The sequence below is a fragment of the Argopecten irradians genome, chromosome 2 (genome assembly GCF_041381155.1).
Source record: "Argopecten irradians isolate NY chromosome 2, Ai_NY, whole genome shotgun sequence".
NCBI lineage: Eukaryota > Metazoa > Mollusca > Bivalvia > Pectinida > Pectinidae > Argopecten > Argopecten irradians.
In genome coordinates, this window is record NC_091135.1 from 37,778,503 (window position 1) to 37,797,475 (window position 18,973).

Here is an 18,973-nt window from a genome sequence, read left to right on the forward strand (position 1 = left end):
TTACATTGCTAATTTGACTTAATCTGACCTTAAGTCATATTAAGCCCTCATACTGATATTTAGACCCATAGTTGATAAGGGATATGGAATCAAAATAGTTATTATCAATCTCTTAATACTGTTTCGATAATTTTTGATAAAAAAAACGAAAAATATATTTATGATGAAACGAAACATTATTACAAAAAAAAAGAAAAATTAATTTCGAAACAAAAGGTCGATGCAACGAAAACATATCTACTTAGAAAGAATCTCGATCTTTTATTTCGATGAGATAAAATAAATGAGAGACATGTCCGTTAAGGGGCTCCGTAAAAACGGCAATAAATAGTGATTCATTACATGTTCATTAAGCACATTTTAATTGATCGTAGATAATACTTTTGTACCTTTGTATCGTAAATTCCCGTTAACTTTCATAATCGGATCTTGCCCTAGATACTGGTCCATTGTACTCATTTGTAAGAGAACTACGCAAGTAAATTAATCATACAAATATCCCCTATAAGAAAAGATGGCAGCTAAAACATTACTACTTATGTTGTACATCTTGAGGATACACACACTAGCAGGAGAACCATGCAGGTAAATTAATCATACAATACCTTCTATAAAAACGATGGCAGCTAAAACATCATTACTTATGTTGTATTGTGCGTCGTTTGTAAGCGGAATGGAACTAGAGGTACCCCGATTTGTACGCAACTTTCGTTTGTCCAGTACGGGGTACTATTCTGCCTATGGCTGGGGTTTGTACAGCTGTGCTCGGTTTTGTGGTAGACAAGCTGGATGCAAATCGTTCACATACAAAACAGAAGATCTTGGATGTCGGTTCATAGAAGAGGATGCTACTACTGAACCCGGGCAATATACAGAGAGCTCTGGTTATATATATGGAGATAGAAAAACAATACTCCCAGTAAGTCATTTTCCCAGTTAATTCATTTCTTTAACTATTTTATTTGAACTTTTTTGTGCTGCATAGTGCCTTAAAAGGTGATCTGTAATTCTCTCCAATTTTGCTTTCAACGCTTTATCACTGATTTGTGATTGATAGAATTTTCACGAAAATAAGTGAATTAATAGAATTAGATTAAATGAAAAAGTAATAATGTACTGAAAGATAACTCTATTTTCAAAATTTTGAAATGAAATAAAATGTAATTATGGAATTATAATTGCTCTAGATATGAAACTTTTCATTAATCATTTTTAACGATTGCTTCTGTATATAAGTTATGAACGTGTTGCAGAACGAACCTTTAATGGGAAGTTGCCGTGACCATAGCTGTCCAGATTACCAAACATGTTTCCGTCTGTCGTCCGGGTCAACAGTTTGTCTTGTAACAGGTAACTGTCTAAATAACATTACACGTGTCCGTCTGCCGTCCGATCTATTTGTCGTAACAGATACCAGAGTTACAATATAGAGTTACAAAAGAGTTACAATATACAGTTATATAATTCAATTCAAACAATGTTAGTTAAAAGGGTATCAAGTGTCTTACAAGTTATGTTTACGATTTGGTTGCAATCAGAATGAATACAATTAAATGAATCATGAACAGATTGTAGAGGCTAATCTTAAACTATAGTAGGAATACTGTAGTAGGAATATAAAGCGTTGATATGGAGCTTATTTTTATTCTTTATTTAACAACTTATCCTGTGTTGATTTCCAGCAAAAATGAGGGAAAATGTCTCAATATTTGGTATTTCAAAGAATTGTTAATTGAACACTCCATGTCGTATTTCTAAAGCGACCACCAGATACTGTAAACGTATGTATGTTAGTGGTACATGTATTTTCGCATTTTTGTGCTAAACGTTTTGCGAAAAAGTATGTTGCGCTTGTTGCATTTTATCTATATGTCGTTAGAATAGCAATCATTAGAAATGCGGTAATTATTCACTGTAAAAACCTATGAAACATCAATTTTGTGCTCAAATTTGATTACAACAAATTATTTATGTTTATAGTACATGTGTGTCGCCCTTGCAGAACCCGTTACATTCAAAAAGTTATAACGATAAAAATATATAACTTTATATTTGTAATGAAGTTGAGTGTTTCATCTTTCACTGGTTATTTGATGGGTTTAGTTATTAAATGTTCATTGTGTATTTATTATTTTTTATAATATAATCTATGTATTTATCCTTATGTATGACTTTTTTCGGCCATGCATATGAGTTTGTGTTATCTAATTTTGTTATTATTTAACAAATATATACATTAATGCTAAATTATGGTGATACAATGTTCTTTTAACGTTTTGTGCATGTATATTGATATGGATATATTACATTAATATGGGGTGTGAAAAGTGAGTAAAAGAACCATGTGTGTATGAATGTGATGTTTATGTATAGATAATATATAATATGTTGAAAAATTAAATAAAAAAATGAAAAAAGGCCGCGTTGATAATTCCAATCCGTTTATCGATCAGTTATTTCCTCTATTCCACTGTGAATCTAATGTTAGACTAATGAGGCATGTATATCATTTTATAAACTCAGATATATTGTTAGGTTTTTCCTATTTAGAACACTTTTTTGGCAAATTCTTTTGACAAATATCCGTGACGAAAAAATATTGAAAAGTGCAAAAAGGAAACGCATACAATATCAATACAACAGATTCATAAATCATTTAAGGATTCTTCTGAGGTTTCAGTCCCGTTGAAGTCTAGTTTCGACAAAGATCAAAGAAGTTTTGAGATTTTCAAATACATTTTATCAATATCTGTAGCAAGTTACCTGATGCAAATTTTGTCAAAAAAATTACATTTTGTTTTCAGTAGATTTTTTATACAGGGGTTTTAAGAAATGACCCATTGGCGGCCATTTTGAAATTGCGCCTTTTTCCGCTTTCAGTAAAGCCGTAGTTTTACCATTTTTTTTACTGAAATTGTTTTTACTTTACTTAAATCATCACTGCGCCAGCATTTTTAGCTGTATCGTGCTATTGTTTGCTGGAAATCTTTACTAGGTTTGTGGTACTTAGCTAATTAAAATATTGAGCATTACTGTGTGAAATGATACACTTTTGTCACTTTATTTTTTACATTTAATGGTTATTTGAGCACTTTTATTTTTACTCTAAAATACTTAAAAATAACTAATATTCAAATGGGGCAAAAAAGTAAGCACACGGACCCCCATTTTTTCTGCCTAATTTAGAAAGAACAACCCATTCCCTATTGATATGAAAAATATTAACAAAAGTTAAATACCAGAACTTTTTCTATAAAGGGTTAAATTTGGCAAAAATGGCTGAAAATGGTATATTATGTAACCCAAAATTAAGGGTTAGGGGTACCATATGTTGTTATTCTGAGAAAAAAATTGAGTTTTATTAATCAATATAAAATAAATTCTACAAACATCCATACATATCAAACAACTCATTAGGAAATTATGGCTTTAATCACTTGTGTATATGGTCAAAAAGGCAAAAATCCCCCCAAAAAAATCCAATATTTTTTCAACTAGGTATTTTTGAGTGACAATAGCTCAAAAACGAGCGCACGGACATCAGTTTTTTCTTCCATTTTCTTTTATGGTATGAACTTCCAAAAATCTATATGAGAAAAAAAGTTCAATACAAAAATTTTTTGACTTCTCAGAGGTTACATACTTAACAATTAATGAAGAGGGCAACTTTCGTTCAAGTTTTGGTCTTTAAAAAATAACTTAACTCGAAACTCAATAATCAACAAAAAAAAATCATTGTTCATTCCCGACAAGCCCTTGACGGAATAAACAACTGTTCAATGATTCGAAGTAGAAAGGCGTTTATTAGCTTTTGTGAATTCAGTTATCTTTGTAGAAATATTTTTTCGTTTCTTTTAAAGGCAAATAAAGCTGCATTGCCCACGAAATTACTTTTTATTTCAGAACATATCAGAGTTATATGTAGTGTTACAAATAATCCGCTATTTTTGTTCGAAAGAAAATAAGTATATTAATAGATGTTATCATTACCTTAATTTCAGTCTGTGGACCAACTCCTGGCGTTCCTGTAAATGTTGACATTTCCCCGACAATGGGTCTGGTTGGTTCCCCCCGACAACTCCACTGTGATTCCGGTTACCAGGGATTCAGGACTGTTACATGTTTATCAAACGGAAACTGGTCAGAAACAGAAAACAATTGTACAGGTAATTCAGTGATTAACACCGCCAATGTTTTGATATCTGAGTATGCAAAGCTAATGTTCTAATGCTTGAGTGAGGACCGCAAATGTTCCAATATTTGAGTCAGCATCAAAATGGTTTGATATTCGGATGCATTCCGTAAATGGAGGTGAATACTACAAATGCTCTGATGTCTTTTGAACATCAAAAATTATCTAAGCTTCGGTACTGTTTATGTTCTATTGTGAAGTGGATATTTTTAACTGTTATTTAGTTATATGAATTCTGAGAATTTGTCTATACAACCTTCATTAGCTGAACCATACAGCTATGTATCAGAGCAAAAATTTCTACGAATGTTGCCTCTCTAAACATATTGAATTTAAATTCACGACAAAGTTGTAAGTTTTGTAATATATCACCACCAGGTGGCGATGTGTTTATTTTCATATCAAATACATTTCACAATATACGTCGAGTGTTTATGCATCAATTTACAAAACACAAATTCATGTATATCAGTAATGTACTCTTGGTGTCCCGCCAAATATAAATTTCCAATAGTTTATTTGCTCAATTTTATCTAGGTTTATCAGATTGTGGAGATCCACCAGGTGTTACGCATGCAGTCATTTCCGTTGGTCACACAACAATGGGATCTACTAGGTCATACCAGTGCATTGCTGAAACTATCCCTTCCGGTTCCGGTGACATTACATGTCAACAGGATGGAAATTGGTCTGCTTCATCGTTGGTGTGTGTTCCAGGTAGTCACGTTTTAATTGTTTATTCGAAATTTCTACCTTTGACTTTGATCTTTCTTCTTCCTCTTCTTCTTCTTCTTCTTCTTCTTCTTATATCACACTTAATGTTAATACTCACTATTTGTGCTTTCTCTTTACGGGTAAAACGTTTCTGGTGAAGTTGGTCCTGTGCTTGAGACTACATGTGATAAGCATATTTTTTTTTTACTGTAAAAAATATTATGTTGACTGTCAATAATTCCAACAATACAAATATTCTATGGAAATCAAAACACATTTAGGATTATAGGAACCCTCTTATCTTATACCAGTATTTTTTATAATAACCTACACTATTTTCAGACTGTGGCACCCCTTCTAGTCTTTCTAATGCAACAGTTTCTAATGGGAACACAACTCTGGGGTCAACAAGGACATACGAGTGCATTCCAACGTCTATTGCTTCCGGTTCCGGTAACATTACTTGTCAACAAGATGGAATGTGGTCTGCTTCATCGTTAGTGTGTGTTCCAGGTAATCAGATGTATGCTGTTGTAATTCTTATTGATGGGCATTTCGAAATAAAAATCAAATAACAGTTACAAAGTCTATAAAGCACTTCGAATGATTTTTATGTGTATTGCATTGTGAATGTTGAAACAAAAATAACAATATAGTTTTGTTTTTACACTGTACTTTGTATAGTAACTAGAAAGATAATATAAAAACTAGATATATATATATATATAATAGGAACATTTAACAATCCATTGTTTAAGGCTTTAGAGAGGGTATTGAAATAAATACATGTGTACTGTATTTTAAGATATTGCACGGTTTTCACATTAAGATATTATTTTCTTAGAGAAATGTAATATTATGCATTACTGTTACAGTATTACAAAATATTTCTATCACTCTGATATCATATATGTAGATAGGTGATTTAAATGTACACTATGTGCATTGGTTTCAACTGCGGATCCGTACCAGTTGTGTTAAAGTGATACAGCACCGCCTAATGGAACGCGTTTGGATTTTTTTCATGATGGCGGCAGCCATATGAAATATACGCTTCGAATATAAAAGCAAAGTATTTTATGTGTAAACAATAAAATGGGTATAAAAGTAATAACTAAATAGATTCGGCATAAATTGAAATAAATAATCCGTGAAATTTATCGGATATAAATACTCTCTGTCTTTTTTAACAACAAAGAAAACATTTCAAGGACAAATGAAAAGCTCGAGTACGCCACCTTGAATCAAAGTGGTACTCTTCTGAAAACGGGCCGGTACAGTTCTGCTGGTACGGCAAGTTCCAAATATACGGTATGTTATAGAGATAAAACACAAAAATCTGATTGTACTCTCATCATAAACCGCTTCGCGGTTCATTAAAAGTACACTCAGATTTTTGTATTATATCTCCTTAACATAAACATGAACGAGATTGTACCGAAAAGATAATATTTACAAAAGATCACTTCTAACCCAACTTTCCGCTCAAAGTGAGATAATCATAGAATTTCAGAGACCAGTTTCACTGATTTTATTTTACTTAAAATTCATTAAGCATTTCGGACTTTAAAAGACTTTTAAAGAAATTGGTTTCTTACCTTCTATAATATTTTCCTTTGGAGTATAGTTAGTTCAAGAGCTCCTTAAAAAGGAATATTTGTGAAACTGGGACCAGTTATCATGGAACTATTAATTAAACTTCATATTCATTTAGAGAATATCAATATAGATGAAAGGCACAAAGGCATATTAAAGGACTAAAAGCAAATCTTGGTTTTAGGTTGTGGAGATCCACAAGTCATCTCCAATGCAATCGTTTCTACCGGAAACACGACAATAGGATCGAACAGGACCTACGAGTGTATTCCCACATCTACTGCTTCTGGTTCAGGTGACATCACATGTCAATCTAATGGAACATGGACCTCACCTTCTTTGGTTTGCATTCCAGGTAAGGTTATAATACGAAAATTATATTTTAGCTTGTTAGAAATAAAAAAATGCTTTCCGTGTAAATATATTGTATTATCTAATATCTACTGGCTTGTCTCATGTAAAACTCTAACTCATGTCCACTGAGGTTGTATTACGTGGCTATACAAATTTCTAACCCGGTGACGTCACTGCATAGACAGAAGGCATTTTAACGCCAATTGCAGAAACCAGGCTAATGTTAAGGATGCTAACAATGGGATTTACGTGAATGTCATATCTAGAGAATTGATTTGGAGTCGTAGTTTCCTTTAGACCAAAACAATTAATATGGTGGAATGTCTGTGATAATAATGGCGAGGTATGAGAGAGAAATATCATTCTAAATGTGGATAGGAAGGATAAGGAAACTCTACCCTCAGGATCACAAAATAAAATTTAAAAAAACTCGGCAAGCATCTGATATTAATTCATGTTGTGACCCTCTGGTATAATATCCCTATACTTTCTTTCGGGTTCCACATAATAAATAGAAGGGTCTTTTATAGTATCAACCTCTTCCGCGTTCTTTTTGTTTTGTGTGCGTTTCACATAAATAATTGTATGGGGCAGTAACATAGAGCAGCCAAATTCCTGACAATAGAAGAACAATATGACTTGAGAGATAGCAAGTATTGACTACGTCCCTAATAACGTCATGATTATCTATAGATTTTAAAATGTAACAAAACACATAATCAACAAAAGACTGTTTACTTTCATTTTGTCTTCAGACTGTGTCATCGACCCTGTAACACAGAATGCGCAGACGACAGCGACTAGAGCCCCTGCTAATAGTTTAACTCTTTACACGTGTATCACAAACTATGTGCAGGCATCAGGGTCCGGCTACAGAGTCTGTAGCCCCAATGGAGTGTGGAGTACCTTCGATATATCGTGCATATATTCCGCCCGTAAGTATGAAATGATGTCAATACATTAAGTAGATTTCGAGATACCTAAAATTTTATTTTGATATTGATGATGCAACATGGCTGTTATCCGGTGAATTGTATCTGATGATTGTTTTATGTAAAAGTTCAATGTGTCATGTGATGCATTATTTCGATTTAGTTTCCATTTTTTGTTGATAGCATAACAAATGTTTTATCATTTAATTCTCTAGTACATTGATATATTTTATGAATTTAAAGAATTTGGGTGCAAATTTGGGGGTCAATCTTCTATGCCTACGGGTATACTGTGTGATAAACAACTTAATGTTAATTTTAATATTCAGAAAACGCACTTGTTGCTATGGATGGAGACGGGGCTGCCCACACGTAAAAGGCTTTTGTTTGTTTATCTCGTGACACACAAAAGGTATTGGCTTGATCAACACTACCAGACGACAGTACGATAACTGGTATTACTAGTATTAACAATTTTTCATGCACAATAAATAAAAAATAGTGTAAATATTATAGACTGTCTGTAATCGAGGCCGTTTGTCGTTTCTGGAATACGTCATTCGATTAAGTTGCATTTTCTTGCGACGTCCACTGCCAGTGTTTACACAAGTCGATTGAATTTAACATTTCATATCTTACATTCAATCATAATGAAATACTCACCCTAGTAATCAGTGAACATTTTACACGTTTGGATATTTTCAGTTTTAAGTATTTTTCTCAAATAAATTTAGAAGTAAAAACATCCTCTTTATGTGTAGATATCCTTATTAATTTAACCTCTATTTGTATTTTGTTTATTTGTAGACATAACAATGTACATAAATGTATTAAAATTTCTATTGATATCGCATTGCCTTACAAGAATTATTACTATACATTTTACAATTATAGTTATCATCTAAGTTATACATGGATGTGATTTATTTACGGGCTTGCTGTTGTTAACGATTTTTTTCACCAGTTCACTTTGTCTATGTTGTCAAATGTAGCATTCCATTTTCTGGTGTCGGATGGTATCATATCAGATTTAACAAAAATATTGTAGAAAATTTTTGAACCCTTATTATCCATGAGAAAAATCTGTAAATTGAGAGGTATGTAGGGATGAAAAATGCCCTGTATGTGTGTATTGCATGATGCTTACTAAAGTATTCATAGTTCAGTTTTCTTATTGAATATCATTGATGTTGAATGATTGACTTTAAACTTTTAGTATTCTTTTAAGAAGAAGGCCTTAGAAGGACCGGCGGCGAAAAGCGATGTGAAAAATATGACGAGCATTATGTATTATCAAACAATCCTAAATAAGAATTGCCAAAATATGTGATATACCTAATTTGTTATTGATATTTTAGTGCCATTTTATTGGAAAGGGTGGTGAATATGTTTACACATTTATCATACAATCCAACTGGTATCCATGTGATATTTTTGTCACTAGTGTAATAAACCTGGAACGATTTTTCATTGGCTGAAACTTCATTGTGTCGTCATAACAAGACGTCAGTAAACAATGACGTAACGGCATGGTTTGAGGACGTCGTGACAAAATCTTCGAAATTTAGATTGTTTTAGTTATAAGGAAAAAAGTATCTTCAATTGAGTTCATTTCATGTGACATTTGTCTCGATGTTATATTTTTAGCTCGCCAAGCCTCGCAAAAATAAAAAAAAATCATTTTATATAATAGCATATGAAATAATCATTCATTTAAATCCTATATATGCATGCTTGCCGAGTGTTCGATGTTCGTGAATCTCCTCCGAGAGTAGAATTTCCCTGTCCTATTCTTAGGTACATGTAGGGGAGGATCATTTTTCTGCCCCTGTTATTTCCATTAAAAAATGTTTAAAACTACAAAGTTTACGCAATTTCATAAAAAAGAAGACAAATATTTATTTACTAACTCTATCAAATTTTTACTTTTTGAAACTAGTTGCACTGTGACAAACAAGAATCAAAATCATTTTGAAATATTCAATTAAAATAACATATATTGTATCAAAACCGTTTAAATATAGTCCTTTTTCTATTAATCGTTCATCCCTCTTTGGGGTGAGACAGATACATCTGAATCCGAGAGGTAAGATTCTTAAGTTGTCAAACACGAGGATTAGCCGAATGTTTTACAGCTTAAGAATCTTATTCTAAGGGTTGAGTTCTCCTGCCTCACCCCAAAGATGTAAATGATTCTTTTTCCCTTTTCGAGCCCATTCATAGATTTCTATTGTCTTGTCTTGTCACCCTTGGGTGATATCAAAAAATCTCACACTGGAAACATTGCGGATATCCATGTTTTCACTTACCCCGGACAGAGATATCTGCAATTTTAACGACGTTGGATTTTCTATTTTCTATCTTATCCTAGGATAAAGATAAGTTACATTATATCTTTACTTGAGTATTTTCTTCCCGAACTGATTTCCGTACTCACGGCCCTCTTACACTTTAATATCAGGAAACACCGACATCTAGGGTCGTGTTCACATGACTTATATAGAATCTTAAAACGTTTTAATACTCAAGGGCCGTCTTAAAGAGATTACCTGCTTCAGAGAATATAGTTAGATATATAATTCTAAGGATGTATTTCCTGACAATATGTTAATCAAGTGCTTCGTCATGTGAGTGTTCCAGCGAACACTGGGACGGCCTTTGGCCATTTATCCATATGGTCGGTACCAACATCGCGAGAGAACAAGTTTGAATGCTAGCTAACAAGGAATTAAACTGTAAACTGTCAATCATAAAGAACCTGCCTGATTATAAACCTGGGCTGAGATGAACATGGCCCACATAATCATATACATTAATTCAAAATTGACCAACCGTGTCATGAACCTAAAATTAGTTTTGGTCTATCTTTAAACAGGCCTGGTCAAGTCGATCTCTTTAGACAATGTAGCCGAGTCGGTACACCATCCGGGGTAGTGTTCAGAGGTCAATATATGCCTGCTCCTCCTCTTACAATACGATGTGAATTTAAGCCAGTTGCCTAGCTAAGTAAGAGGCTCCAATTAGAACTGATGTAACAGAAACCTCATCCGTTGTTGGCTATCTTTGCATTATAGTACATTAAAGTTTACTTGCATCAAAGTTAAACGAAACATTAATTTTACACATTAAGGTCAATCATATAATATATTATTAGCCTGAGAAAAAATTAAAACAACATGAAAACCTTTACATCATCTTGATTGATTACTTCCGAGAACATTTAAGATTACAGCACAAGTACCGGGGCTTACAGATATAAGGAAGTATAAAATCAACACACAAGTCGTCGGAGTGAGTTTGACTACACTCACCAGGGGCCAGTGTGTACGAAATCTTTAAGTATGATATCAACAACTTTCAAATATTTCATTCAGTGTACACCGGATTCTCTATCGACAACATTTCAGAGAATCTTTCATTTTAATTTGGTCTCGCTTTCATTCTCCATAAACAAAGAAACCATAAAAGACAAAACACCGAAGGGAATATTTTAGTGTCATAAAAAACCTATATAATGAAAATGTATTGTGTGTTTTTTCTACGACAAGAAAAAACATTGGACCATTATGAAACATGGCTTAACCGAAAGGCAAACATGTCGTAAACCATGGACTGTAACATGAATACCGGTAAGTTGACTTTAATACCTCTTACTGAATTCAGGGTTTGAAGGATCATAGATTTATAAAAAAAATATTATTGTTGAGTTAAACCGAAATTCATCGACGATAGAAAAGTAAAAATCGTTCGGTAAACATACAAATTACAGAAAAAAGTTGCAGGAAGACGGGCATTTAAACCGGGACCGAGAACCTTCAAAAACTAGTAAAAGGTACACATTTCTTCTGAGATGAATCTATCCCGAACAATCCGATGTAGTTGACATGCATTTTCTTGAAAATATGACTTAAGTGAACGTGATATTTTATGCTTATTAGGTTATTGTTTTACTGTTTACATTTATCAAGGACGGAGTGAAATCATACAACAAACAATAAAAGTGACGTACGACTATAACAACAGTGATGGACAGATCATACTACTGTGATTCGTCAGGGAGAAATACATCTCCTGGTCACACCATGGACGGTGACTGATCTAATACTGGTAAGTTATCTACCGATACAGTACAACAATACAGGTATGTAGGGAACGCCGTGGCCGAATAGTCATTCTACTTACAAAGTTAAACAATTGACTTTGATTTTCGTCCTTTGGTATTTACCGGTAATCATCTTTATACTAAACCTGTTTATTACGCTCCCTTTTGATACCGATTGATACAAACAGACGTATTATCCCCTGATAATCCCTTCTTTTATCTTACCACAATGCATAAGAATGATGCAAATTCCGTATTTGTTGTCCCACAAAAAATTCTTTAGCGGAGGCTACGTCACATTATCTCCACTAAAACAAATTCCCATAATAATATATACATTGTAAACACATACTGTGCGATTTTTATTTTGATTCTGAAAGTTAAAACATAGATAGACCTACACCTTGAACCTTTTTTTTAAGTTATATGAAGTTTAGGTGATTTCGGCACATTGTCACATTGGCAACAGCGATAAACATTTTTGTATTGAACTATGGGAGGATCGAAAATGTTGTGTCGCATGGTGTACTGTGGAACTTCGTCTTCACTTGGCGATACTATATCAAAGGTATCGAATGAGTTCAAATTTCCAAGTTTAAACAAATATTAGATGGAAATAAGAAATAAGTTGTAATAATCAAATGTTCAACGTATGTTAGAGTAACAATGCATTTAGATAAAAATAATTTGATTGATATAAAAACGTTTTTTCTCCTAAAATCTATCCTCATCCTTATTTTTTATATCAACTCTTGTCATATAAGATTTTAGTAATTCTGAATTTGAAATTGAATTAAATAAGTCATTTAGGTTTCTGTAATTTTGTTAAAATTGAACTGATTAATAAATTCAAAATTAACATTTGTATTAGATACTTTGAACCAAAACAACACAGAATTCTAAAAATATTTCGGTTTCCTTTTTAGTGTACATGACTTATATGGTATAACGTAGACATGGCGGATCAGTGGGAACTGTGCGGAGACTCCTGGATCCTTTATCATGTGTTGGACAGGATGATGGGGAACAAGGAGAAGGTAGCTATAAGGAGGAAGATGACACTTGTAGAGGAACGATTAGAAAGTGGCGAGAAGCAATCGTTCCTATCATTTATAGTCGGGAGTTCATCAGAAGGAGTAGACATGAAAGGTTCCGATAAAGATATCCTATATAGTGATAAGGAGGTTGTAGTTATATGTCCTGATCAAAACATCACACCTGCTATTGCTGATAAAACTGTTTTTGTTATGAGAGATGCCAACAGCCGACCTGGATATGTTACTTTGGAATTAATCAAAATGGCAGCAGAGTTTGTCAGATCATCGTCAATACATTCAATTGTACCTGTTGGGAATTCATATTTCATATCAAGTGAAATGTATATTCGGACTTTTGTTGATATCGCTACCCAGATATTCCAGTATGAGATAGCGAGTCACGGACCAGCAGGGTGTGCATTAAATGAATCAAATCATTGTGGTTTTGATGTGGATTTTGTAAGCGCGTTCCACTGTAATTGTTGGCCAAAAGAAGCCAACGAATGGCTAAATAGACCTCGATTACTTGACTGGCCCGATAAACGTCTAAGACATCAGATAGTGCAAGGTGGTTGTTACCTTGTTCCGGTGGGAGATAAAACATCAAACGATACATTCCTACAATGGAGGATTTCATTTGTCATTGCCGAACGCAAACTCGTACATTCATTCAATCATGTCCAGTTTCTGGTGTATTGCCTCCTCAAGTACTTCCTTAAACAAATATCCGACAAGTTGAAAAGCATATACGGGGAAGCAGACATCATTACGTCATACATACTAAAAACAGTTCTGTTTTATGCGCTAGAGAATACATCTCAGTTCTTATGGCAAGAGAGAAATATTTTCCTTTGTTTTATGTTCTGTTTAAACATCTTGTTGACGTGGGTGAAGACAGCGTACTGCCCAAATTATTTCATCCGTAACCACAATATGTTTTCGGGGAAAATTAATTTATCATATCATCAAAATCTTATTTGGTTTCTAGACGAACTTCGTGGTATATCATGGGGATGTTTATCTGTTGGATCATTCTTCGAACCTACAATAGGACAGTATATGAAAAGAGTGAAGCATGGGGAATGGGAACTAGTGCTGCCTACACCGGCTCGGTTAGAAAGAGAACGCGATGTGCTGATATTTATGAAAACATTCTCATTTTGTATCGGGCGAAGTTACCTTTACCAAGCATTAGCACTCCTGTATAAATCAAATACTGACACGGACGAATTCGTAGCTTATATTACTTCACTACGTGCGTTGTTTCTTAACGAAACAGAAGCATTTAATCAAAATTCATCTCTCGTTGGAAACAAACAAAAATACAAATCCCTTAGAAAATGTAAAATGTTGATGACACCACTGGCATCAGCTTGCACATGTCCCGGACTTTTGACTCTAGCAACATACCACTATCAGACTGGCAACTACACTAAAACACTGGAAATGTGCCGAGGCGTAATCTCGTCTAAGATCATTTATGTTCATGCACGTGTTAATGAAATGGAGGAAGATACATATGAAGATAATTACTGTAGTCGTGGATATGATCTTCTGCTCAAGTGTCAACAGGCATTTGGATCAGGATTTCAATTGAATGAAACCTCTTGGCAGTTCTGTCCATCCAAGTTGCAGCCAGAGTTGGCAAAAATACGTCTCGGAGCACAATTGTCTATCCCTCCACTGCCCTACGCCGTATTCCTCATGTTTCTGTGTTACCATGACCTTGGTGACACCAGAAGACGTGATACAGCACTTATTGACCTGCGGGCCATGAAGTATGACGAGTACCAGGGAAGGCGTAGATGGTGGATTGTACACAATCTCCTGGGGATCTGTTACGAAATGGTCGGGGACAAAGTTAGGGCTCGTAAGGAGTACGAGGAATCCCTGGGTGGTGAACGACCAGGGCAATACAATAACCCGTCCGATGAAAGGATAACACATATTTTACAAGAAAATTAACAGACGAAGTTAATATTGAGTAACAAATTCGGAGGTTTCCTGTTTTCCTGTTTTCAAAATGAAAACAGTTATATTGTCAAGAACATATTTTTTGTAATGGGTGATTATGTATATAATTCAAAGTGAATCACATGTACATTAAAGGTATATGTTGAAATAAACATACAGGGAACATATTTAACAATAATATTAACATCAAGGTAACATCTGATACAGTTACATAGATATATGTGTATGGGATACTACAGACCATCAGTGATTGTATTCCCTTTTGTTTTACGTCCGTCCTTTAACCAGGCATGTTCATATATTAAAGGATGATATTTAAAATGTGACTTGAAGGCGGAACACGCGTATAAAAACCATCAGACTATGGAAAGTAAATGATTACTCAATTATGTGGGATTCAGAGTCGAATTGTGTAAATAACAATGTAGACATATAGGGAACATGTACACAATAACATATCTAGGTATCGGGGAAATGTGTTGACAAAAGTATACGAATGTATATATACAAGAGTCATTGTGGATTGGTTGAGCGTGGTCATACAATAGGATAAACATAAGACTCTTGTAGACAATTGCATAATTATACATGCATTGTTTTTTCAATGAACACCTTGAGAGTGCATTATATCTAGCAACCCTTATAAATAACTTGGTTTACAGTATTAGAGAAGTTCAAAGTTTATAAATGAATATTACGATTTAAATAATGAATATTGAATATCATGTGTAAATGCTTTTTGTACCCATGTAAAATCTCTTCAAAATAAAAAAAAATACAAAAAAAATTATACATGCATATGTTTAAGGATCTGCTCTGGCGAGGTTTCGGTTTCTTTAAAGTCTCGTTTCAACATAAATCTAAGAGTTTTTGTGTTTTTCAAAACTGTCTCGATTTGCAGCAACTTGCCATAAAGGAAATATGTCAAAACATTAGACTATTTCTTGTCATTTTTTTACACAAATTTTAAGAAATGACCAATTTGGCAGCCATTTTGAAAAGGTGCATTTCTTTTTTTTTCACATTAAAATGAGGATAAAGTGAATTTTATTTTTAGCAAAAATCCTGAAACATAACAATTTTTGTATCGGGACAAAAAAAATCAAGCACACTTACCCCCTATTTTTATGATAGTTTAAGAAACAGAAACTTTTTTTTCTTTTGAACTGTAAAAATTGATAAATAGTCATCAGAACTTTTTCTGTGAAGCGTTGAACCTGTCAAAATTGTAAAAAATGAGGTAATTTAATCTTCAAAATATAGGAGGTAGGGGTAATATATGCAGCCAAAATAATGGGTTGACGATGTATTATTATGATTCTTAATTGTTTTGTTAATTTTGGGAATATTCATGTTTATCGGACAACTGATTTGCAAAATATTGCTTTAGTTTGTCGTGTGTTTGCCCAAAACAGTGACAATCTGGTAAAATCACAATTTACGTCAAACAGCCATCTTTGATTCATAATAGCTCAAAAATCAAGCACACCACCATATCATTAATATGGTTATTACATCTTTAACTTTGGTAGGGATTCCTATTTTCAAATATCTATGTTAGAAAAAAAGTTTAGTTATCAGAAAATTTAGACTTTTCACCAGAGCAATATGCAATATTCTATTAATCAATTCTACAGCGACAATTTCCACAACTAAATACTTTAAAGACGAGATCTTCATTACTGCAAACCAACTGACATTTGTATGGTACTGAATTCCGCGTGTTTTGCGGATGTTTGGATATTGTAAATATTAATTACCAAGAAAATCTGACAATGAATAATATTAATCTAATTAGCGAAAGGTAATTACTCAAAGTTAGGTAAGGCATCATTTGTACTCATGGACGAATCATAGATGTGTAATCATCCTACTACATCACAACTTTTATAAGAAGTGTGGTTCTATTGGAAAACTAAATTATCTTAATAGAATCTTAATTAACTAAAGTAAATATGTTTTGTTTCCGTACGTATTGTCGGTGTATCTGTAGCATACTTTCTAATTTCTGGTATCCTACTATTATATATATTGAGTTTCAAAGTCAGGAACATAAATAACAGAGGCATGATTGTTACGTTAGCTGTTTTATGTAATAATTGCTATTTGCAAGTACGTATGTCTAATATCAAGGACACTGAACATCATTTGACAACGATATAAGTGTTTAGAATTGGTTTTAATCATTTGAAACAGCTACATTATTTCTAATATGTCATTTATTACCACGTGTTAGAAACAACTTTAATTTTTGTTTTAATATGTACATGTGACAATGCTCGTTTGATGGAAAACGAATATAATCATAAAAGCATTACATAAAACGTATCTATCAAATAACTGGCCCGTCCAGCCATGTCATACGGCCATGTCATAAATATCGTAACGCACGTGTGTAATAACACTATTATGACGTCACGTGTAGTTTTGACGTCTAAATCTATATATGACGTCGAATGATTGTCTCAGTAGACGGAAACGTCACATCGTAGCCAGATTTCTACTATTTTATATAGGGAGAAAATTAAAAGTTTTACTGATATTTCTATCAATAGAATTTATCAAACTCGTGAAATAATTTGATATGCCACTCGCCTAAAGACTCGAGGCATATCAAATTATTGAACTCGTTTGATAAATTCCATAGCCACGCATGTAAGATTCTCTATATCTTGAAATAATGCATATTTGTATAAATTAAAACATAATAGATCACTAATCAATACATTATCCCTTTATCAATAAAATAAGCCCATGCTTTCTGTAATTAAAGTATATACACTACAAGGTACTTTGTTGTCTATAAACACATTGGAACTTTTAAAATTTTAATGGTCATATGAAGAATATTGGGATATATATACCCTTGTGGAAGATTTTGGTTGGTCAAATCGAGTTTTGCAGTAAAACAAAAACAAGGGAAGATATATGTGATTAGTTACAATCTTCTGGGCAGTTGTTACGAAATGGTCGAGGGCAGAACATTGGCTCTCAAGGAATACAGGAACTCCATTTGGATGGCTCGCAAGTATTTCAATTTATATTTGTACGGAAGAAAGGATAGAATAATGATGATGAAAAACCGAATTCACTTAAACAACGCATATGTAAATATACACACGAACTTATCATGCCATATCATGAAATGGTATGATCTCACTATAACAAGGATTTAAGGCTGATGATATTCAAGAGTTCAGAAAGGAAGGTTTCTGAAAGGTTTATTTCTCACAATTTTTTTTATTCAATAGGCATAAATTTCCCTTTCACCACTTTCACATTAATTTTAGATAAAATCATCATTTACTCTTTATTTCATCTCATCCATTCATATCCTTTCAAACTAAATTGATATGTAATTACTTTATATAGTGTATAATTAATTTCCAAATTTTCCAGTAAAATGTCCGGGAGGAGACAACTCTCATATATAATAAGTAAAAGGGGAAAGTTCGAATTCAAAAGCTCTGTTAGTATTGTTGCTTCAAACAAAGCCCAAAAAATATTGAAACATGTAAATTACACTATATAACTTTTTGTTCCTGTTTCACAAACTAACATCAGCTTTTACACTTTTATACATGCCAATCAATCATATATATTAATTAACCATAATAACCAGGCAGAGCATCTCTTATAAATATACAAAAAATCACTCATTCTAAAGTATTCTAATGTTCAAAAAAATCATTAAGCATGCAAACAGTATTATTATATTTTAAAAACCTCTCTCTCTCTCTCTCTCTCTCTCTCTCTCTCTCTCTCTTACGAAAAGACGAGAATTTTGAAGGCGAAAAGACGAGAATCAAAGTCGCTAATTAGCGTGTATCACTTTCGTCTTTTCGTGTTTGACTTTTCGTCTTTTCGTCTTTTCGCGGCGAAAAGACGAAATTTAAAGTTGTTAAATTTCGTCTTTTCGGGGCGAAAAGACGAAAATTAAGGTTTCTTAATTCTCGTCTTTTCGGGGCGAAAAGACGAAAAGACGAAAAGACGAAATGGCACAAATCAGCCACCGTACTCTCCCCTTACTAAACATTGTACATTTTTCATATTATTCATTTACATTCGTTCA

General features: G+C 33.3%; 2 protein-coding genes across 3 annotated transcripts; both read left to right on the top strand.

Moving 5' to 3' along the window:
• The first annotated feature begins 673 nt into the window (after positions 1–673).
• On the top strand, positions 674–9,407 carry LOC138316631 (sushi, von Willebrand factor type A, EGF and pentraxin domain-containing protein 1-like). Its single transcript, XM_069258305.1, has 8 exons — positions 674–919; positions 1,254–1,350; positions 4,002–4,166; positions 4,730–4,909; positions 5,249–5,419; positions 6,687–6,857; positions 7,612–7,791; positions 8,118–9,407. The coding sequence occupies exons 1-8, from the start codon at positions 674–676 to the stop codon at positions 8,162–8,164; spliced, it is 1,257 nt and encodes a 418-aa protein (XP_069114406.1). The 3' UTR covers positions 8,165–9,407.
• LOC138315380 (uncharacterized) lies at positions 8,118–17,653 on the top strand. 2 transcript variants are annotated; one of them, XM_069256365.1, is made up of 3 exons: positions 8,118–8,200; positions 11,757–11,895; positions 12,817–17,653. In XM_069256365.1, exon 3 carries the CDS (start codon positions 12,847–12,849, stop codon positions 14,890–14,892), a length of 2,046 nt encoding a protein of 681 aa, XP_069112466.1. In that variant the 5' UTR covers positions 8,118–8,200; positions 11,757–11,895; positions 12,817–12,846; the 3' UTR covers positions 14,893–17,653. The 2 variants fall into 2 exon arrangements, with proteins under 2 accessions (XP_069112466.1, XP_069112465.1); XM_069256364.1 differs by lacking the exon at positions 8,118–8,200 and adding an exon at positions 9,818–11,417.
• The last annotated feature ends 1,320 nt before the right edge of the window (positions 17,654–18,973 follow it).